The following is a 23750-nucleotide window of genomic DNA, read 5'->3' as shown; positions in this document are numbered from 1 at the left end:
TTTAATTGACCATTAATATCTGCTTTACCCTCTGGAGCCCATGGCCATTGAGGTGCCACTTGATCTGAATGATTTCCATGTTGCTTAGAACCAAACTGTATCTCAGGACATGATCCATGGGCACCAACCTCATGCAACTCTCATCCATGGACTTTGGCATCTGGCATTTGCCAACCCCCAATGAGACTGAATTTCAGGGCAGGTGACTGACAGGTCATAGAGTCATATAGCATGGAATCAGATCCTTTGGTCCAACTCATCCATGCCAACCATAATCCCAAACTAAACTCGTCCCACCTGTTTGCGCTTAGCCTGTATCCCTCCAAACATTTCTTATTCATGTACTTACCAATGGTCTTTTAAATGCTGGTAAGTGTACCTGCATCCATCACTTCTACCTGCGCACCACACATGAACCACTCTGTGTAAAAAAGTTGTCTCTCATGTCTTTTTTGAATCTTTCCCAGCAACGTCCTGGTAATTTTTTTCTGAACCCTCTCCAGCTTAATAACATTCTTCCTGTATCAGAGTGAAGGGCTTTTGCCCGAAACGTTGATTTTACTGCTCCTCAGATGCTGTCTGAACTGCTGTGCTTTTCCAGCACCACTCTAATCGAAACCCTACATCAGGGCAACCAGAGCTGAACACAGTACTCCAGAAGAAGCCTCACCAATATCCTTCACAACTCCACGAGTTGTCCCAACTTTTATTCTCAAAGATCTGAGCAATGAAGGCAAGCAGGCTAAACACCTTCTTAACCACTCTTCCTACATGTGATGTAAAATTTAAAAGAATTAAGTACCTGAATTCCAAGGTCTCTCTATACTATGGACACTACCCAAGGCCCTACTTTTAATTGTACAAGTCTTACCCTGTTTGTTTCTTCGCATTTATACAAATTAAACTCCATCTGCAGGTCATCAAATTTCAGCTGAAAAACATTAAATATTGGCACATTCATAAATGTGAAAAGCCAAGAACAGTGGAGCTTGAATGACATTTAAGGGGACCATGTAAACCGATAACTAAAATAAACTGACTTGACATATGAATAATGGAATGTCGGCCCCTGTATCTTGAAGATTAGAATAAAAATGGCAGACAGTTACACAAACTGTGATGGGGCCAAATCTGTAGTTTTGGTACAGTTCTGAGTACTTTTCCATAAGATACAGTGAGATTGAAGGAATGAATGCAGATTCAACAGAATGTTACCAAAGATTCAAGGATTAAACTACAGGGAAAGTTTATATCAGCTAGAACTGAATTAATCAGAATTTGGAAGATAAGGGATTATTTTATTAAGATTAGATTAGATTAGATTACTTACAGTGTGGAAACAGGCCCTTCGGCCCAACAAGTCCACACCGACCCGCCGAAGCGCAATCCACCCATACCCCTACATATCCCTCTTACCTAACACTACGGGCAATTTAGCATGGCCAATTCACCTGACCCGCACATCTTTGGACTGTGGGAGGAAACCGGAGCACCCGGAGGAAACCCACGCAGACACGGGGAGAACGTGCAAACTCCACACAGTCAGTCGCCTGAGGCGGGAATTGAACCCAGGTCCCTGGTGCTGTGAGGCAGCAGTGCTAACACTGTACTACCGTGCTGCCCAAGTTTTTAGGATATTGAAAGAAATTCATAATCTACGGAGACAAAGGTTTCCTGATGGTGAGGGAGTCTATGACAGAGACACGTAAGCTTAAAATCAGAGCTAGTCCATTCTTTATGCAAAGGGTTTTAGAAAGACGCAATTGTCTCTCCAAAAATGCAGTAGATGCCAGCTCAATTAATACATTCTAATCTGACAGATACTTTCCAGCTAAGGGTATGAATGGATATGCAGCCAAGGGGAGCAAACTGAGATAACACACAGATCATGAATGATCTTACTGAATGTCAGAACAAGCTCAAGGTGCCAAATGACCCACATTTGTTCCAATGTTCCTAAGCCCCAGTTCAGGTTTTGGAGCATTAAACTTGGGTAACACCTCACTGCAGTTTTGAGAGAAAAATATACTGTCAGAGTTGCCATCTTGTTGACAAGATGTTAAGCTAACGATACACATAACCTCACCACATACCCCCATAAAACCATTAACTGAAAAAGAAAGCAGGAGTGTTTGTGAACATGTATCCCTCAACCAGTAGATTATCTGGTCACTTATTTCATTGCTGTTTATTGATTGACTGCTGTATTTATTACATACAAAAGTCACAACTGTTGTGAGTAATCAATAACTTGAGAAGTACTTTGAGATCATGTGAAGACTTTAAATGTGATCCATATTGCCACTTTAAAAGTCTTTAAGCTGATAAGCATGGCAAGCATGAGCTTTATTTCATAAATCTGCAAAATTACTCAGTTTACTTCAGCATTCTCATTTGGATCAATTGAAAAAGAAAAAGGGAAGAGTAGAATGATAGCAATGATACTGGACTAGTCATCCAGAGACCTGCACTAATGCTCTGGATAAAACAGACCATGTTAACTGACTAACCAAAGTGGATCTCAGGGTCTTGCTGTATTACTTGGGTGTTATATAAATGCATTAAAAATAGATTGTGTTCTCTTCACAAAATAATGTTTGACCTATTTTCCATGACCATAAGGATCTTTTAATCAGATTAATATAAAGATTACAGTGTAGATTTTGCAAGGTTCTTGAATGGTGAATCAAGTGTAGAGATGTGTGCGTTTTATTCACTGCATTCCCTCTTTTCTGGCTATTAAAATTAATCACTGAAAAAAATTGGGAATATTCATCAATCTTTTTGACTATTATGTTTGATTTTTGGCAACATGTGCCCCAAAAGTAGGGCCTAGCAAAATATATCCTTCTGACTATTTCAGTTGCTTTAAGGCAATATTGTAGACGTGTTAGGTATTTCTGACATGTCTTTCAATGACAATATGCTTTCCTTGAATGAAGATTACATAGCCAAACACTAATAATATTGAATATGTAATAACTAACTACACATAAGCATCATATAATGTCACTTGAATTAATATAAAAGTTCTGTCATTGTGACCCTTTCAATATGAATGGAGATACTAAGTTAAAAAATTCAAACCCATTGATAGTTAATAGTAGTCAGTGACCCCTTTGGGGTGAAGGTGGTACTACAGTACTTAGACAGACAAAAAAAAACTGGTCAGGTTCGTTCTGCTCAGATTTAATGTTAAAATAAATCTTACCGTAGAGAGGTAAGAATTGTTTTAACATTTCAGATGAGTTAAAATCCAAAGGGATAAAACATTTCCTTTACTAATAATACATGTATTTATATTGGGAAGTACTTCACTAGTAAACTTTTTCAAACTGGTCAACAAATTGAGAATACTAAGGACATGGTTGCTATTGCAAATCAAAAGTCAAGACGTTTTGATGTTGACATAAGCCACAATAGAGGAGCTCAAAGGATTTGTCTGTCCTTTGAACCTTGAGATGGCAACACTGAAATCACGAGTATTTTTTGTTTTAATGATATGTGTTCTTTTAATTTTAGATACATTTAATGCTAGTCACGCCTTTTCCATCAGGATATCCATAATGATGTTAATTCAGCAAGATTATTATTATTCCAGCTTTACTGAGCAACAGCTTGCAATTGATTACAGTACCAGGAAATCATATTTGCAGTATACAGAATTAAACAACCATTCTTCTTCAGTTTAATGTTTTTCAAATTGAAAATATTACCAGAATTATATTAACAGTTATATTACATTACCCAGCTGTAGATGCTTGCATTGTAAAAACAATTTGCAGCATTCATTGGAAACAAAGCAATACCTTTTTTTTTAAAAAAGTAAGACAATATTGAAGACTTAGTGAAAAGGGCCTAAAAAGGAAGATCTGCAAGGAAGCAACAGATATCAAAATCGACTGAGCTATAGGCTAATGACAGATACTGATAATGAGAGGAACACATAGTGAAAGGTACAGAATGAGTCAAAAAAATCAAGAGACCGAGATGGAAACAAAGCAAAAGAGAGCTAAATGTCTCACAGTAGATATATGGCAAGTTTTGAACCAGGTTTCTCTTGAGATATATTCAAAATCTTTGGTTTTCATATGTCAAATTTTAGCTTTTACGCAAACCTGGCACTGAGTTCACGTTATTGTTTTATCTGTTGGGAGAATTTAAATTGTGCATCCTGAAGACAATATATTGCAATATTATCATAGTAAGATTAATTATTTCATGTGGAAAAGAGTAATATGTTAAAAAGATACCTACAGAGTATGTAATACATTAGTAAAATCAACCATTTCTTTTCACAAGTTTTATTTGTTGACCCAAAGCAAAGTAAACAGAAATAGAGGTGACCTATAATTTTTGGAAGTAGCTATGGTATAAACATAAAAGGGATAAACATGAAAGGGCATTATTTCTATTTAGAAGCCTGAACTCAATTAAAATCCCCTGGTGGATGTCAAATCAAAATATATCTACAAGTTTATTAATTTAAAATCACCAGGATCACTTCAGAAAATGTCTAATCTGCTCTGTTCCCCAGAGTTTTCTGTTCACTGGTTTGGAAATGGCTGAGGATGCAGGAATGGTGTTTGGTTAATATGCATGTAGCTATCTATGTTAGTAGGTAAATATTAGTTCAGTTATGATCATCTTCTATAATAATTAAAGAGTTCAGAAACTACTTGTTATTCTTATAACTATTTGCAGAAAAATTCTATAGGGGAGATTCTTTCTAGCCACGGAAATACTTCCTAGTCAAGGAGAGACAGGTTCAGTGTTAGAGTTAAGAGTGATTCTTTGAAACACTCTTCTGGGTTTCCCTGCAGCAGTTCCAAAACCAGTGGAAAAGCCCCTTGGATCTGATGGGAAACAAATCAGGAAATTAAATCAGCAATTTTTTAGCCCTGAATTATAGCTTTCTAACCTGTCAGCGACTTGTCAGGGTCACTAATATGATTACAAATCAGAAGAGCTTCTCCAGTGATACTGCCAGCTCAGAGTACATTGATCTGTGCAAATGATGACCAGGTAAGAGGATGCTGCTTTCAGCATTTCTCTCAGACAGGACTGACACTATTTGACAGGTGATTGTTAATTACTTGGAAGCCACTTTCCCTATCCTGCAATTAAATCACATCCAGCTGCACTTCTGTGCTGCCTGCCTTCATCCTGGCAAGGGAGCAGCTCATTCAGCTCTACCTTGCACCTATGATGAAAGGTAACAGCCGGAACAACAGTGGAAGTTGGAGCAGGAACAACTTCAGTGCCAGCTGACTTCTCCTCGGTTGCATGTCCCTCCAACATGCAGAGGGATGGACATCAAGAAGTTAGGTCCCAGATTCTGAGTCTACAGAGAGCCAATTAGCCCTCTCAACATGTCTGAACTCCACTGCCTCAGGTCTCTTGAACTCTCACAGCATGTCACTGATGACAGCAGCAGCTTTCTTAAAGCCTATTTCCCAATGGAGTAGCTGGACATACTCTGCAAATGGCTGACAAGGTACCAGTCATTGATGAACCACTTCACTCAACCCTGGTATCTAAATTCTCTTCTGTAAGGAGTGAAAACAGGGAGTTATGAGTGCTAGAAATGGCTTTTGTGTGCAGATGAAGAAAGGAGAGCATTTGCAGAGGTTGACAGCAAGGCCTGACTGCAAGAGGGCAATAGGATGAAGGTGAGGGTGTGACTGCTGGTTATTCCAAAGGATTCTGAGCTACCTTCAGAGGAACGAGTGGAGCTGCAAGGTGTATTGTTCAGAGACATGCTATGCAGGAGAATGCTGGGCAGGAGAGTGAGAGGTGTGGCACCTGAAATGTTATCCCATTCACCATTCTAGCCCTCCAGAGGTCCTCAATCCTCTTGGTCTCGATGTTAAAGGGGTCAGACTTCCTTGGCCACTTTCATCCACTCCTAATTGGCTGGAGGGGTTGTCTTATTCCTGAAACCCTTTCAGACCTCTTATCTCTGAAGCCCCTCAATTCCCACAGCAGAATCTTCTGTCACTGGTACAAGACACAGAGAGCAGTCTTGCTATGTCTCTACTTCTCTGGTTGCTGCAACCTCAAAAATCCAAGTGTGAGTGAGCCCTTATAATCCATGTTTTGATCCCTTTAATTAGAAGACTTGCATTTGGTAGATCAGGCCACCTGCCCCTGCAATCAGTCAAGTGGAACACTAGGTGGAACACTATTGTACAGAAAGGGAGTAGGAGAATTGGATAAACCTCAGTGATAGGTCTTAACATTCTTGCAGGACAGCTCTACAAAATTCAGAGGCACATTATAAGGTAAGAGAAAGGATCAGTTATCCTGTTTAACACGACAACAAGCAGATTGACATTTGAAGTGGGCACAGGTAGAGTCATCACCTGAATGCTAGTTTTAGAGCCTAGTTTGAAGTTCCACAGAGACCTTCTCTTGTTCTTCCATGGCAAATGTTCTTGCAAGTCCCTGTTAATAAGGTATTGGAAACGTGGTTGGATCTATCCATCATCTTCACTATTGGGAAGTATAGGTATGGTATATCTGTCAGGAATGGTTAAGTTGCTGATACATCTCTAATGTTCTCTTTTTCAATGAAGGTTCCTGTGTTCAGCATCTGTTTCCACCTTTCAGATAAAAGATTGGAGGGGAATGTTTCCCAATTTGGCGTGTCTCCATAGCTGTCTCAGCCATCAGTACTTTTTGTGTTCATTTATGAGGTGTGAGCCACCAGATGAAAACCTAATTAATTCTCTAACAGGACCTCAAGAGTAGTGAGTACCTACATTTGCGCATGGCTGTATGATGTTGATGATGCACAGTCAGAAGGAATGAGCTACTCAAAGAGATTATTGGCATGCACTTTGTATAGCACTTGTACATGTGAAGGCCATGGAATGCAAAGGAAAGGGGACTTGTGATCATGATAAAGTCATAATCATGGCAATCACTACATTCAGTCTTCTCATTTTTTAGTCCTCAATTAAATGAATCAGGTATGATTGTGTTATTGTAACTCTGCTGCCAGCCATCTGAAAGAACCATTCTGAAGAAGAGCTATACTGGGCTTGAAACATTAACTCTGCCTCTCTCTCTCTCCACAGATGCTCCCGTGCCTGCTGAGTTTCTCCAGTTCTTTCGGTTTTTAATATACAGAAACTGAAGACTAGTTGCTACTGAAAGTTGAGGTGGTGTGAGGAGCGATGGGATACAGAAAATTTGGAGACACAGAGTGAATGGGTTTAAGTCACCACACATAGGTGGATCTGCAAATGTACTTACTTGATTAGCTGGGGAATCAAGGATTATGGGGAAAAAACAGGAAGGTAGACATGATGAATGTTGGATCAGCCATGATCTTACTAAGTGGTGAAGCAGGATGGAGGGGCCGAACTACCTAGTCCTGTTCCTATTTTTAATGGCTTTTTCCTGTCCTGATCAGGTCATTTTCTATATTTTCCTATGTATCCAAGAAAGGGACACAATGCTCCTATTTTTCATCTCTACAGCTAACTTCAAACATGTCTTCTTGTTGAGTGCAGCAGGTTTTATTCATTCATTCTGGGGAAAATATTCCTGACTGCACTTTAAAGTAATTCCAGTGGGGCGTCACTAGATTTGGTTTATTCACTTGCACTTTATGCATACATTCACACCAGCTTCTGGTTGCTTCAAATTCCATCTATATCTTGCCGCTTCAGATACAATAGTTGAGATCACATTACCCTGTACATAGGTGCACATCATCACTGTACATTTTGGAGGCTTGTTTCAATCATGCTGATATCAGAGAACCTGAGGTTTTGACTTTACTTTTTAATCTTTGGAACTCTATTCTGGTACCAGTCTTGTTTTCAGAAACAGGTTGTAGACAGTCTGACAGTCAGATATATGTCAGTCTAAGTGATATCATCTATTTACAGTGCCTTAGTTACGTCTTGTGATTCTTTGTATTGGTTTCTGCACCTCTTTCGTTGTTTAATAGAGCTGTCACATCCAGCTATTAATACGTGGCTCTTAGTCAGTGAGGCCACACCTTTGGGTACAGTTTTCATTGCTTATGTATGTGGAGGAGAACAGGGGGAACGTAGTATAACATTTACTGGAAGACACCCAAAGCTTGTTACCTCCCACACATTCCTGAATCCTGAAGAAGCAAAGCTGACTGTTGCTAAAGGTGTGGTGCACCTCAGCAAAATATATAGCACTGACTCAGAACCACACTGTGATGCCAGTATTATGCATTTTAATCAGATAGTTATAACAGCTATAGTGACAAAAACAGCATGCTAGTGAGTCAACAAACAATGAAAAATACAGACAACCCAGCAACTACATGCCAGTCAGTCTAACGTCAAGTAGTGGGGAAACATTTGCAGTTAATAATCTGAGGTAAATCTAACACAAGTGGGAAAATGTCAGTTCAATTACAATTCTCATGATGAATCTGGTTGTAACATGTTACGTTATGTATTCTTCATTTATTGCTAATAAACAAAAAGTCTCACACTAGCAGTGGCATAAGAGTAAAAATACATTTAAACTGGGAACAATATACATTTTGTTGCTGAGTAAAGCTCTACTATTTTGCTCTCCTTGCCAGGGAGTTCAATACATTTTACTCTTTCCAGCATTTGTCAGTGTTCTAAAATAACAAATTGTTGGTCGATACATTTATGCAACTCCAACTTTTCCAAACACAAAAAATTATAATTTGAGGATTCACAAACAATTCACAAACACCATGACTTCTATCACAGACTTAATATGTCTTATTCAGGTTGCAATGGCATCTCAAAGCATTCTGTCACATTGTTCCAGCACATCGTTCCCTAATGCAGATGCTTTTTTGCACATGTAGAACGGGTGACACAATCTGGTTAATTCTGTGCAGGAAAGTAGGAAGTAACAGAGACAGTGGCATTTACAGGCAATTCCCCTTGAAGTGTGAAGAGAGTTCCCATGAGATTCTGTTGTATTTCAAAAAGCCAATGCCTGCTTGAATGTGGTTAAGTCATTTGGCAGCAACTGCGTATATCCTCTGCCTGATGTTAGGATGAAACTATGACTTTAATCTTACACAGGTCCCAGACACAAGGTGTTTGGGGACATGATAGGCTGAGGTAATTGGGAATGTTTAAGGATGTCGGAGGCATGGCACCTTCCAGAAACCTTGTGTAAACGTGTATGATTCACTTTAGCAGAAGCCTTGAACAATCAACTGCAAATTATACTGAACAGAAATTCTTCCTGTTCAAAGGCCAAAGCTACTCTCAGGAAGTTTTGATGACCATAAAAATATAGTCAGTCAATCAGACCCTGCTGCTGTCAAATCCAGCTATGGCACCAAAATGACCTTATTAACCTAGCTGGTCCAAATTGGTTGCAAACTTGTTTGAGTAGCTAGCCCAACAATATATGGGAGTCCAGGACTTCCTTTATGCAGCAATGGGCCATGTCTTGGAGATGGCACATAGATTTTCCAATGATATGTTGAATAAATCACACTCTAAGAAGTTGAGTATCAACCTAATTTCTAAGTCTACAAGCACTGGGTCTCTACCACATCAGCTCCTTCTCCAGCATACCACACAGCGCCGTCATCATCTCCACTGAGAAACACAGGGTTGAATTTTTCTGTGTTGAGATGTTAATGTGGGAAGGCATTAAATCCCAATGGCTGTTAGGGACCGAAGATATTTTTCCAGTAACAGCATTGCACTTTGGCCCATCCTCTGCTTGATAGTGCCTCTACACTGGCTGCAGACTGCTTCAGAGAGGGCTGAAGCAGTTGACTTCACAGCTCAATTGCCACTCACATCCTGCCTCCTTTGACGAGATGAAACTCTGAGATTCCAAACCTCTATGCATACAGTACTCCACTGGTGAAATCTGAAAAGGGGTGCAAACTTGGCTGTTTAATTATCTACAAAGCATGACGCATCCGGCGTCACTTGAATCTAGTAAGATTGGTCAACCAGCATGATAATTGCCCATGAAATTCTCACTGCCACAGGATCCCAGTTTTGAGGCAGTTGTTCAAATAACCAAAAATGAAAAAATGTCAATTATTTTATGTACTGAGTTATGATTTGAAATGCAGTAGTGGTAGGAGTGACTACAGTACTGTGCTTAGAACTATTCAACATCAGAATTGCATTTGTCCACTTCTGTAACTTCATGGCGCAGCATTTTACCCCGCTATCATCGCCATGAAGCCAGGGAACCAACCCTATTTCAACAAAATATGCAGAAGGACATGCCAGTGACAGTACGAGGCATATGTAAAAATGAGCTGTCAACTTAGTGAAACTGAAACTCAGGACTATTTGCATTAATCAGTGGAAGCAGCATGCGATAGACAGGACTGAGCAATCCCACTCTGAATCAAATTTAAGCTCTGCCATCATGCTGCATCAAGTCTTAAATGATGATGGACAATTAAACAATTAATAAAAGGATGAATTCCACAAAAATCCCCATCCTTAATGATGGCAGAGCCCAGCACACTAATGTAAAAGGTAAGGCTGAAGCATTTGCATCCTCTTCAGCCAGAAGCGCCCAAGGAATGAACCATCACGGCCTCCTGCAGATGTTTTCAGCATCACTGCCACCAGGCTTCAGCTAATTCCATTCATTTCAGGTGATATCACAAAATATTTGAAGGCACTGAAAGTTACGCCACGACAACATTCTGGCAATACTATTAAAAATTTGTGCTTCTAAACTACCATGCTCTTGGTCAAGCTGTTCCAACTTTTCCAACACTGGATCTACCCAGCAATGTGGAAATGTACCCAAGTATGTTTTGTCCACAAAAGGGAAGGACAAATCTAACTCAGATAATTATTAGCTGATCAGTCTACTCTTGATCAGTAGTGAAGTGATGAAAGAAATCAATGAAAGCGGTATTAATTGCCACTTGCTCAGCAAAAACCGGTTCACAGACCTTCATTTGTGTTCTGTCAGGGTCACTCATTTGCTCACTTCACAACTATGTCGGTTCAAAATTACAAAAAAAAGTTAACTCCAGAGGTGACGTGTGAATATTGACCAGCCTTGAAAAGAGAACAGCATTTGACTAAGTGTGATATTAAGAAGCCCTGGAAAATTGGCATCAATGATAATTAGGGGATAACTCTTTGCTGGGTGGAATCATACCTGGTACAAAGGAAGATAGTTGCGGTTGTTGGAGGTCAACCATCTCAGTCCCAGGGCATCTCTGCAGGAGTTCCTCAGCATAGTGTCCTAGACTACATCTGCTTCATCAATGACTCTCCCTCCAACATAATGTCAGAAGTGTAGATGTTCACTGATGATTACTCAAAATTCAGCAACATTTCGGGATACATGTACTGTGGTGACAAGAGCAGGTCATAGACTAAGAACTCTGCAACAAATAACTCGCCTCCCGTCTCCCATGTATCCATCCATCATCAAAAAGGCACAAGTCAGGAGGATGATGGAATACTCCTTCCAGGCCTGGACCTGTATAAGTCCAACAAAAATCAAAAAGCTCAACACCATTCAAGACAAGCAACATGCTTGATTGGTGCCCATCCACTACCTTCACCACCAACGTACAGTGGCAGCAGCATGCATCACCTACAAGATGCACTACAGCAAATCACTCAGGCTCTTTCAATAGCTCCTTAAAAAAACCTGCAATCTCTACCACCTAGAAGAATAAGGGCAGAATAAGGAGGTGCAAAAAAAATGCCATTGCCTGCAAGAGCTCCGGAAAGCCACACACTATCCTATGTTGGGATTAATTTGCCTTTCATCATTGTTGCTAGGTCAAACATAAGATTTTCTTTTGTAACAGTACATGCACCTCAAGGACTACAGCATATCAAGATAGCAACTCATACCACCTTTTCATGGCAAATTAGGGATTGGCAATAAATGATGGCTGGCCAGCAATACCTACATCCTATAATCAAATTACAAAAACATCACCTTTTGATATTGCTGGCTTAACAGCTCTATTTAATCTCACAGAATTAACTGCAGTTTTATCATTGCTAGTTTAGATTGTTATTTATTACAAGATTAGCAGCACTATTAAATATTACAGAATTAGCAGTGCTACTTAATATCACCAGATTAATAGCACTAATTAATATCATGTTGCAGTTGTATAAGACTCTGGTGCGGCCTCATCTGGAGTATTGTGTGCAGTTTTGGTCGCCATACTATAGGAAGGATGTGGAAGCTTTAGAACGAGTGCAGAGGAGGTTTACCAGGATGTTGCCTGGAATGGTAGGAAAATCTTATAAGGAAAGGCTGAGGCACTTGGGGCTGTTCTCATTGGAGAAGAGAAGGTTTAGGGGAGATCTGATAGAAGTGTATAAGATGATTAGGGGTTTAGATAGGGTAGATACTAAGAACCTTTTACCGCTAATGGAGTCAGGTGTTACTAGGGGACATAGCTTTAAATTAAGGGGTGGTAGGTATAGGACAGATGTTAGGGGTAGATTCTTCACACAGCGGGTTGTGAGTTCATGGAATGCCCTGCCCGTATCAGTGGTGAACTCTCCTTCTTTATGGTCATTTAAGCGGGCATTGGATAGGCATTTGGAAGTTATTGGGCTAGTATAGGTTAGGTAGGATTCGGTCGGCGCAACATCGAGGGCCGAAGGGCCTGTACTGCGCTGTATCCTTCTATGTTCTATGTTCTATGGATTAACATCACTACGTAATATTGCTAGATTAACTATGAGGTCCTGGCATAGTGGTAATTTCACTGGATTTTTATTCCAGAATCCCAGGTTAATGTTCTAGGAACATGGATTCATATCCCACCAGTACAGGTAGTGAAATTTTAGCTTAACAAAAATATGGAGTAAAAAAGATAGCTCAATGATCATCATTGTAAAAACCTACCTGGTTCATCAAATCCTTTTGGGATGGAAATGTGCCATCCTTACCTGGTTTGGTCTACCTGTAACTCCAGATCCACAGCAAAGTGGTTGACTAAGTGCCTTCTGGGCAATTGGGGATAGATAATAAATGCTGATCTAGCCAGTGATGTCCACCGACGCATAATTAAAAAAAAGCTAGATTACATTAATATTTAATATTGGCAGAATATCAGCATTATTAAATACCACTGAATTAACTGTGCTGTTTAACAACACCAGATTAACAGTACTAATTAATATTCCTGGATTAACAGCACTACTTAATCACACTGAATTAACAGCTCTGCATGATATTATTGGATGAACAACATTAAATAATATCACTGGATTATCAACACTAATTAATATTGTTGAATTAACAGCACTAATTAATATTGTTGAATTAACAGCACTAAGCAATATTACTGGATTAACTGCTTGAATGTCAGCATATTTAATATTTTTGGATTATTGGTGCAGTAACAGAACTACTTAATATCATTGGATTAAAACCTGTATTAAATAATGTCGCTGGATTATCCAATGGATGTTTAATATGACTGGATTGATTGTATTAGTTAGAAAACACTAGTTTAACAGCATTAATTAATGTAGCTGCATTAACAGAGCTCGTAACAATTGCTGAATTTATAACATTACATATGGTTAGTTTACAAATGACATCTAATATTACCTAGCAGCACTGGATTTTGCATATCAGCACAATTCAGTATTGTTGGATAATTAACAAATTGTTGCAGAATGAAAACTGTTGCATTAAATGCATTGATTTAATTACTAACATAACTGGTTTAGTGGCACTATTAATGGATTAAATGTCTGCATTAACATTGTTAGTTAAACATCACAATTAAAACTACTTAGTAACATTATTAACTTAAAAGCAGTATTAGATATCAGCGTAACTTCTCTTAACATGGTTTAAATAACTACTATTGGCACCAAAGTAGATTAGTAAGATTGAGAATCATCACTGGATTGAGGTGTTAGTTAATGTGGCTGTATTAGATAAAAGGAAGTATAGTCGACTTTTAACACTGCTGGCACCATGGGGTGGTTCTGTGTAAAGATCATTATGTTGGAAATTCTGGATATTAATTCTAGAATAAAATACTGGATGAATTGTATTAATCTAGAAAAAAGAAAATAAAATCAGAGATGCACATAAATCATTCTAATCTTTGAATAGGAAACAAACTTTCATGATGGAAATTTCAACACAATGTAGAAATAATGCTGACACTCAATAAGGAGCAACAAAAACAACATAAATATATGGTTCACATAAAGGGCATGTTGCAGCCAATCAACTATTTTTGAAGTGCCTGTGAAGGCAAAAGAAGCAATTGATTTTATCACAGCAAAGGCCCTACATCACCAATGAGATAAACAATCAATTATCCTACGTTTGGGAATGTCAGATGAGAGATAAATCCATCTAACATTCTATGACTTTCTTCAAATAGTTTTGAGAGATTCAGGCACACAAACTCTCAGAGAAGAAAGTAATACTAAGTTCAGAAATGGCGGTGTTTCTGTCATTGTTCAAAAGATCTGTAACTAAATATGATGATCCATGGCTTTAAGAGGTATATTTCATCTTTTTTTTTGTGAAGAAAGGTTGAAACAGAGAAGCTGAGCAGTCTGCTCCAACGCTAATAAAGTAAACAGCTAATGGGGTCTTTGGGTTTTTTTAAAAAATTGGAACAATCGAAGCAGCCTGAATGGATGGGGTCAAGCTCCCATGGAACCAGGGATTTCTGTTTTACTTTTAGCTTTCAGTGGCAGTTGCTGAGGTCTTGAAGATGAATGTGGAAGTCCTGATTCCTCTCTCTGTCACAGCTAAAAGCTGGGGTTCTCTTCCTGCTGCTAGAATTGCTTGAGAGACTATCTATTTTACTGAATTTGCCTTAGCAAAGGGTGTGTTTATGGGATGTTACTATTTTAGAACAGTTAATTGGTAGTAATTAATATATATATATTATTTTGTTAAGCATTTCGATACAGTCAAGCCCTTTTTTTCTCTTTGTCTGTATTTTAATTATTGTGTATGAATAAAGTGTATTTTATTTCAAGCATGGTAGTTTGACCAATCAAATTACATCTGAAATGCAATGCCTTACACTTATCTTTAAAATAAGAAAAAAATAAGGTCTAGACTATCTTCTTAATATATTTTGAGGGATCTGGTCTAGTCCATAACACTATACAATAAACATTGTAACATTTTCCTGGTCTTCTTTCCCTTGCCAGTTAGATTGCCTGAAATTAACTAACAAGAACAGCAGTTATGGAAGCTTGGTTGTGTTTTGACAAACAGGAGGAACTTTCAACCTACCTGGAACAGTTATGTTTCCTGCAGTTGGATGGTTCATTTCTAAAATGAGGTCATTGTGTATTACCTAAAAATAAAGAAATAATAAAGTTAGACACAGTTACCTCTATATATCAAACTTTTAAATTAGATTATGAATTCATTGTTATTTGCATAAATAAATACTTGGTTAATAAATACCACCCTCTGTGAAATTTTGTTGTGCCAGCGGACATGGATATAGCACCATTGCCTTAATTTTCTATTCTGTGCACAGCTTCCCACTGAGAACATGGATTCTGCAAAAACCTCCACAGAGACTGAAAAATTAGCTGACATGCTGCAAATCTAAGGCAATCATATCATCTAAGTAAAGGCATCAGAAACATCAATTAAGTAGCTAAGTACTTGATAATCAACGTAATTAAACTATAGCAGTCACATTTGAAAATAAAATATATTTATTCATAAATATTGTATTGGTAGCAGAATCTTCAAGTGGACATTTTGCCAGAAGTTCGAGGATCAAACACGCTCCAACAACATTTATTAACTAAATGCTCAGACTTAAAAAGCATTAGTGTACTGCACTCCTTCATGAATCCTAACACTTACTTTCTAGGCCAATTTATTACCACATTAACTCATTTACAGGCTCCTCAATGAATGGCAGTACTCAGTTGTTTTATGGCAGTGCACATTTTAAACTAATGAAGGGTATGTGGTTGTGCTCTGTGAACACCACCCCACATTATTGTCAACAGACTTGTCTCCAGTGTATTTGCTAAACTATATAAATGCTTTCCAGAAGCTGAAAAAAAGCCATGTGAACTGGAATAAAGAGATTGCTATGAATCCTAAATCTTACATTTCAGGAAATCAGTGTTTCTCTTAAAAGAACAGTATCTTATAAAACAGTATCAATAGAGTAGACAAAAGATCTTAATAACCAAAAAAGGAGTTATTTTACTTTGCAGTTCTCCCTCACGCTCTCCTGTTCTGACCATCTTTCATATACATTTTTCCCATCACTGTTACTATAGAAGATTTGGACATTAAAACCTGAAAAAAGGATTCTTATCCCAAATCAGCCTCCTAAACTCCCACTTCTGGTTTTAACCAAGGTGGGGAGGTAGGCAGTCATCCAACTGCTTCAAAGTAAGTTGGCATTTTAAGTATGATAATGAATCTCTGGTTGGCTGGGTTTCCTAAGTCTCAGAAAGCCTGGCAGCTACAACTAGGTGATGGCTTTCCTCATCCATGAGATGAGGATCTTTATACCTATTTTCTAGCTGCAGGGCTTGCTTGAGGGATCCCCAATTGACCTGATCCTTCCCAAAGCCTTCCAAGCCTCTGAGGCCAAGCCATGTCCCACCTGGGGCAATATAAAACCATTACCTAGGGCACCTAATCACCTTCCGATGTCTCCTGGTCTCTGCCTCATTCAAGTCTCCAAATTCTAAAAACCCCTCCATGATCTCACCACTGGGACTAGAGGAACAGCAGCTTGGGATTGAACCATCAACTTGCACATCTGGTCTGTTTCTCTCTCCACAGATTATGCCTGACTTGCTGAATGTCTCTGGCATTTTCTATCTTTATTTTGGATTTCCAGCATGCGCAGTATTCCATTTTTCTTGCTTCAGGGAGGAGTAACTGTGAGGAAATGTCTTTTCTTAAGGAAACAGAGTTTAAAAGGTTAAAGAAATGTATCATGTTTTGGTTTTATAACCAAAAAGACAAGTGAATGAGCATGTGGTTCTTCACAGTAATGGAGGAAGGTTTTGCAATTGCATTCGTAGTTCCAATTCCATCATCATTCAGTGCATATGTGACTTTGCTCAAAGTTAACTTTGAATTGCAGGAAAGCATACTAGAAACAACACTAGGCTTACCAAAATATGAGGTGCCCCAACTTGTCAAAATTACAACACAGGACTAGTCCTGCCTTAGTGGACAAGAGGTGTGATAGACCAAAGTAATCTTACAACAAATGCATCGCAACAAGGTTGTGCATTACATTTACGTCCTGTTGTGAAAGATTATGGACAATTAAAAAAATCAAATGAGGGGGGAAGCTCCACAAAAATTCCCATCCTCAAAGATGCATATCACTACTAAAGAGAAAGCTGAAGTATTTGCAACCATCTTCAGCCAGAAATGGTAACCGGACAATCTAATCCAACCTCATTATGAGGGCCCTAACATCACAACTGTTAGTTTTCAGCCAAAGTTCTTTTATTCATTCCTTGTGTGTGGATTTTATTGATTGGGCCAGCATTTATTGTCCACCCCTAATTATCCTTGAGAAAGTGATGCTGAGCTGCTTTCTTGTACTGCTGTAAGTACACCACAATGCTTTTAGGCAGGGAGTTCCAGGATTCTGGCACGTAACAGTGAAGAAATGCTGACATATTTCCAAGACAGAATGGTAAGAGAGACTTAGAGGGGGCCTTGCAGGTAGTGATGTTCATATGTACATGCTGTCCTTGTCCTCCAAGATAATATTTGTCACTGGTTTGAAAGATGCTATCTAAGAAGCCTTGATGAATTTCTGCAGCTTTGATTGCAGGTGATACACATTACTGCAACTGAACATCAGAGATATAGACTGAGAATGGATGTGGTGTCAATCAAGCAGACTACTATGTCATGGATGGTGGTCAAGCTTCCTGGGTGTTGTTGGAGCTCTAATCATTCAGACAAGTGGTGAATTTTCCATCATAGTCCTGACTTGTGCTTTGTAGATGGTGAATAGGCTTTGGGAAATTTATTACATTTCAGGATTCTTAGCCTCTGATCTGCTCTTGTAGTCACAACATTTCTATAGTCAGTCCTCTGACCCATGGTAACCCCCAGAATGTTAAAAGTGGAGGAATCAGTGATAGTAACTCCATTGAATGTCAAGGATAATTGTGGATCCTCTGTTGTTGAAGATGGTCGTTGCCTGTCACTTACCACTGCAAATGTTATTTGTTACTTGTCAGCTCAAGCTTGGATTGTCCAGGCCTTGCTCAGTTTGGATATGGACTCCTTCAGTACCTGAGTCATGAATAGTGTGAATATTGTGTAATCATTAATGAGCATCCCCATTTCTGATCTTATGATGGAGGAAAGGTAATTGACAAACTGCTGAAGATGGTTGGGCCTAGGACACCTAAGGAATTCCTGCAGAAAAGTCCTGGAGCTGAGATGACTGACCTCCAATAGCCACAACCATCTTCTTTTGTGCCAGATATGACTCTCAACAGTGGAGAGGTTTCGCCCTGATTCCCAATTTTGATAGGGTTCCTTGATGTCACACATGGTCAAATGCTGCATTGAGATCAAGGACTGAAACTCTCACCTCACCTCTGGAATTCAGCTCTTTTATCCATGCTTAAACTAATACTGTAATGAGGTCACAATCTGAGTAGCCCTAACAGAACCCAAAATGTTTTCCTTTCATAGTGTGACTATTTAGCTAATTATACTCAATAGTTGAGATGATTATCTGTCATTTGTTCCCCGTAATCAATATTGTGCTTAAAGGTAGCAAATTTTATCAATAATATCAAATAATAAGTTTCTTACTGAATATCCATCAGGCAAAGGGTGAAAAATTGACTTTATGCAATAACGTAAAACAGATTGTTAATCATTATCATTTACTTTAAAATGGCATTAGGTTTACTGTCCATTTTATATTTCCTTGTTTTACACCACTGCACAGTATCAGGAGTACAAATAACTCCAAATGTGTCATATTTGCGTGGCATTATAGTTAAAACAGCCCTGTTCGTAAAGCAAACTGTAGTTCTGTGCATATCTTTAGATAGAATATTTAAAGAAAACAAACTAGATGAAAGGATACTTTGATCAGTGTTTTGAATAAACCTTCAATTAAACAGTATTAACCATTTACATGGCAATATCCTTATTTTAGTTCCCACTGGCTGTAATCAACCAGCTCTCTGATATTAAAAGAATTCCATTTGATACATTTAACTCAGAGCCAAATATATAAATTACAGATGCTAAGATTTTAAGTTACACAAGATGGTTAGTCAAGCAGGCGCACCAAACATCTTTTTTACTGTACTGACTGAAGTCAATTGATGAGATTTGAACGTACTATTACATGCTTTAGAGACTGCTGGAACAGCATGCGGTAGCAAGCATGAGTTTAGCACAAATTTGTCCTGATTTATATCTAAAATTTATTTTTAGTTCAAATTAAAATGAGGACTCATTGATTGTTTTGCATTAACATTTAGCCCAACTATAATAAATTAATAAGCAAAAGAGTCCAACTTTAACCGGTACTATGTGCTCTTACTGAGATACAACATGCTTCAGAAAGGGACTTGAATAATGCTTCAATCAGAATTAATGAGTCTGTTAGTCATTTTGTGTGCAAGTGTGGTTTTTTTGCTGTGCCATTGATGGATTTAGGTAATTCATACAGAAACAATAGAAGTTCTTTTGATAATTCAAGAAATACGGCTTCATGGTAAACTGTATGCTAAAATTCCCCCAATCATTCCCCGAAGTTTTCAATTGAAAGTGCACAATTTGTGTAATTCAGTCATTTTCACATATTTTCTTGTATATTGATTTTCGAATATATGCTGTCCTGTCTTAAGATTAACTTTAGGTTAGCAGATTTGAAATGTCCATTACCTTCTGAAATTAAAAATAAACTTAAGGAGATGAAAAAAAAACACCTGATTTGATTTTTAAAAAGTGTGATGTGATGACTTGCTTCCTGGTTTGGATTCTATCTTTCTTACCAGCAGGAGGCATGGTTATTCCTCTCACTGTCATATGGATATTTTAAAACAAGCTGTTGAAATGTGACATAACACATCTCTGGAGCAGATGGAGCTTGAGCCCAGGCCTTCTGGCCCACAAGTAGGGACAGTACCACTGTGCCACAAGAACTCCCCCCTTTCAGCGTACTCTACATTGCATCACTAGCACAGCTCCAAAGCATTAGGAAGCTACAGTAATGACATTCTGCACATAAACCACGAAGAAAACATGAAAAGCAAATGCCAAAGTTGTAATGTTTTAATGGAGCTCCGCCTAAAATGTTAACTTGCCTCTTCCCCTTCAGATGCTGTTGTGCATTTGATTAATATAAAAGTTCTAAAGCTCAATTCAAATTCGACAGAACCGTGTTTACAGGTATGCAAAAAACCCGAGTAACGTTTTTTTTCCAGTTCCATTTAAAATGTTCATCCTTATTGGAACAAACACACATAACTCATTAACACAAAAACAAGATATTAGAAGCTGATGAAACGTAAGGGCTATAGTAGGTCTGCTTCATTCTTGATACGTTCTGCGGATCACATCCTGAATTCCAAATTCCATATTAATATATACATTATCTCTTTATTTCTGCCCAACAACATAAAATGGTTTCATCAATTTTTTTAAATGAAACTTTTCCGGCATCTACAGAGCATGTTATGATCATTCAGCAAATTAGTCATCTGGTGGCATGATCTATGTGCACTGAACAGCCAACTCTGGGAAGTCAGCTGTGTGGTACCAGGTCATGTTATCATGCATGACCAGAAAGTCTAGCCGAGTTCCAAACTCATTTCTTCATCTCATAAACTGCAAGTGTATCAATTTCAATCATGGTCCATAACAACAAACTGAAAAACATTTCGGATGATGCCATTCTAAACCAATACCATTTGTCTGAACAAGGTGCATATCCCTCTAAACCTTGCCTGTTCATATGTCTTTCTAAGTTCTTTTAACCGTTGCTAACTGTTTCTATTACTTTCCTGGCACTGCATTCCAGGTACCTACCACCCTCATGTAAAATATTTTCCTCGTACATCTATCTTAAACGTTTCCTCTCTCACCTTAAACCTATGTCCCCTTGTATTTGATATTTCCACCTTATTATGTGGTTTTATGTTCTGTGAACCTAACTTAGAATGTTGACTTTTGAGGCATTGGCTGGACAGAAACCAGGGATTCCACAAGGTAGGCTGTGCAGGATGGGCTGGGGGTGGTGAGCATTTGAGGGTTGGGGCTGAGGGAGTGAGGGTAAGCTTTGCCAGGGGGTGCAGGAAGGCAACGAGCATTGTTGGAGGTGCAAGGGAAGGGGGGTTAGTATTGTCGGGGTGCAGGAGTGGGGTGCTTTTTTAGGCTGTTCCATTATTTCTCTTGCTGTTATTCACTGTCCTGTGCCTGAAATAAACAAAAGAAGGAATTGATACATTTCTTTGTATGTACAGGCATCAGGTCCAACACCAAGGTCAATGAAAACATTCTCAGAGGGGCTCTGGTAGCACAATTTGATACACTAGGTGTTTAAACATTCCACATGCGTGGATCAGTAGTTCTGCAGGGTCCTGAGGCACAACAGCAAAGAATATCTCAACATTTGCTGCTGTTGTCATTGAAAGGCTTTGCCCTGTGCATTCTCAACAAAATGCTTGAGACAAAAATGAAACAGATCTGTCTTGTTTTAGTTTTGTAGAGCTTCCTTTAACTTAGTCACGAAGCTTAAGCTTAACTCAACACAAATGCTGCAAGTTTCCTTGGTTGTCTGCAAAGCTTGAGGGAGGAACCAAACTATCTTTGAACAAATATGAAAAAAGTGAGACATGTGCTACATAAGACAGTAAGTTACCTTCAGATGTGGTCCACTGTTATTCAAATCCAGGAAGTCCTGAAATTAGCCCTGAAACGGTTTTAAAGGGTGTTTAATCTGCTGAAGGTGTCTAAATCTGAGTGGGTCAGTTTGGGATTTCCAAGAGATATAAATAAATTAAACACTTACTTACAAAAGAAGATCTCAACATTTACATAGCAAAACTTTACAATTTACTTTCCAAATATACGTTACAGCTTTTTGTTTGTCCTTTATTAATTCATGCAATCTACTTTACATCTAATCTAATGTTTATCATTGGGATTCTCTAAAGTCCAAAATGAGAGAGAGAGAGATTCCAGGACAAAATTAATTGATGGAAATATTGTTCTCCTGTCCTGTGCATATAATGTCACAAGTTTAACAGTTCCTGACTTTTTTAGATGCAGACTGTCATAGCATCAAACCTTGGACATGTATGTATTTCCATTCTGGATTTTACCTTTGTGAAATATAGGACATGTATACCGAGGAATATTCCTCTATGTTCTCTGTCATTTCTTCTTCATGATCCTCACAGTGCAGAAGAACCTCGATTATCCAAATGACACAGGCGGGAAGTATTTCGTTTGGTTAACTGAATTCCAGATAATCAAATGCCGGATAACATAGTTTAGCCAAGCATCGGGACCTTGCAATCTTGCCGGATAATCTGATATTCGGATTACTGAATGTCGGATAATCAAAGGTTTCTCTGTAAATCTTTCAGTCCCTCTGCATTATTTCAACACGATGCACCACCACCATGGGCTGTGTTAAAGTTTGCTTTACTTGTTTAATAGACAAGGCCTTTTTCCTAGCGTGGGGCATCCAAAACTAGGGGGGCATAAGTTTAACGTGAGTGGGGGAATATTTAGAAAGGGCCTGGGGGGGTAACGTTTTTCACAGAGAATGGTGCATGTATGGAACAGGCTGTCAGAGTAAGTGATGTAATGGCATCATTACAACATTTAAACAAGTCTGGATGGCTATATGAACAGGAAGGGTTTAGAACCAAATGCTGGCCAATGGAACTTTGTCAGATTGGGATGAATTGCACAAAGAGTCTGATTCCCTGCTGTATAACTCTATGACTATAACCTGTAGATATTGTCCCATCTATCTTCTCATGGCTTACTATATCCCATGGTTTCTTGTTTCCATTCTCCCCTGTATTTGCTTCCTTATGTATTAAACACCAGCTTTCTCAGTCTTTTTAACTCTGCTAACTGAGTTGCCAGTTCTGAACTTTCACAATTTGCTCGTTGTCTTGGTGACGTTATAGTTAGCTGTGTCAAGCCTTGCTCCAGTGTGGCTGATATTCTCAAAGTACCTGTGGGGAATAACCTCTGAAGAGTTTAGAAACTATAAAGAACTTATACAGCATGTGGACCTCCATCTTACCACAGTCATTTAAATATTGGACAATGGAAAAGAAACTCATTTCTTTGCTTACAATTTGTACACAAGAGTTTTAAATTGTTACCTAGCTAAGCCTCACTCTGTTGTTCTGTGAGTTCATCCTTTCTAGAAAATCGTTTTTCCTGGACACTGATCTAGCAGAAAAGATCAGCTAACAATTCTAGTACCTATGCTATTTAGAGCTCCTTCAGGTTCTGCAATGGTTCGGTGATCCATTCTGTCATGTCACTGTCTGTAGTCAAGTTGAAAATAGTCCATGTTGAAACAGAGAAAGGCCCAGAAGTGCTAATGTATTTGCTGAACAGATTGGAGAGGGGGGCTGTTGGTTGTGGTGGTGATCAATATCAGAGATTAAAATTGGAAGCATTAGTACTGCATTAATTCACGAAATAAAGGTTTGGGATTTCCCCAACATTGCACTCAGATAAGGTAAAGATAAAGTTTTACAAGGCTATAGGGCTGTTCTCTCATT

At 38.6% G+C, this 23750-nt stretch overlaps 1 protein-coding gene across 1 annotated transcript in view; it reads right to left on the bottom strand.

The window, feature by feature from the left end:
* The window catches only part of sugct (succinyl-CoA:glutarate-CoA transferase), a 429896-nt gene that overhangs the window by 74088 nt on the left and 332058 nt on the right, over window positions 1-23750 (bottom strand). The window contains exon 13 of the mRNA XM_060824198.1: window positions 15241-15304. Coding sequence (XP_060680181.1) covers window positions 15241-15304 — 64 coding nt within the window. The remainder of the gene's footprint in view (window positions 1-15240; window positions 15305-23750) is intronic.

Source organism: Hemiscyllium ocellatum, chromosome 4 (genome assembly GCF_020745735.1).
Source record: "Hemiscyllium ocellatum isolate sHemOce1 chromosome 4, sHemOce1.pat.X.cur, whole genome shotgun sequence".
NCBI lineage: Eukaryota > Metazoa > Chordata > Chondrichthyes > Orectolobiformes > Hemiscylliidae > Hemiscyllium > Hemiscyllium ocellatum.
This window is presented reverse-complemented; position numbering and strand designations above follow the sequence as displayed.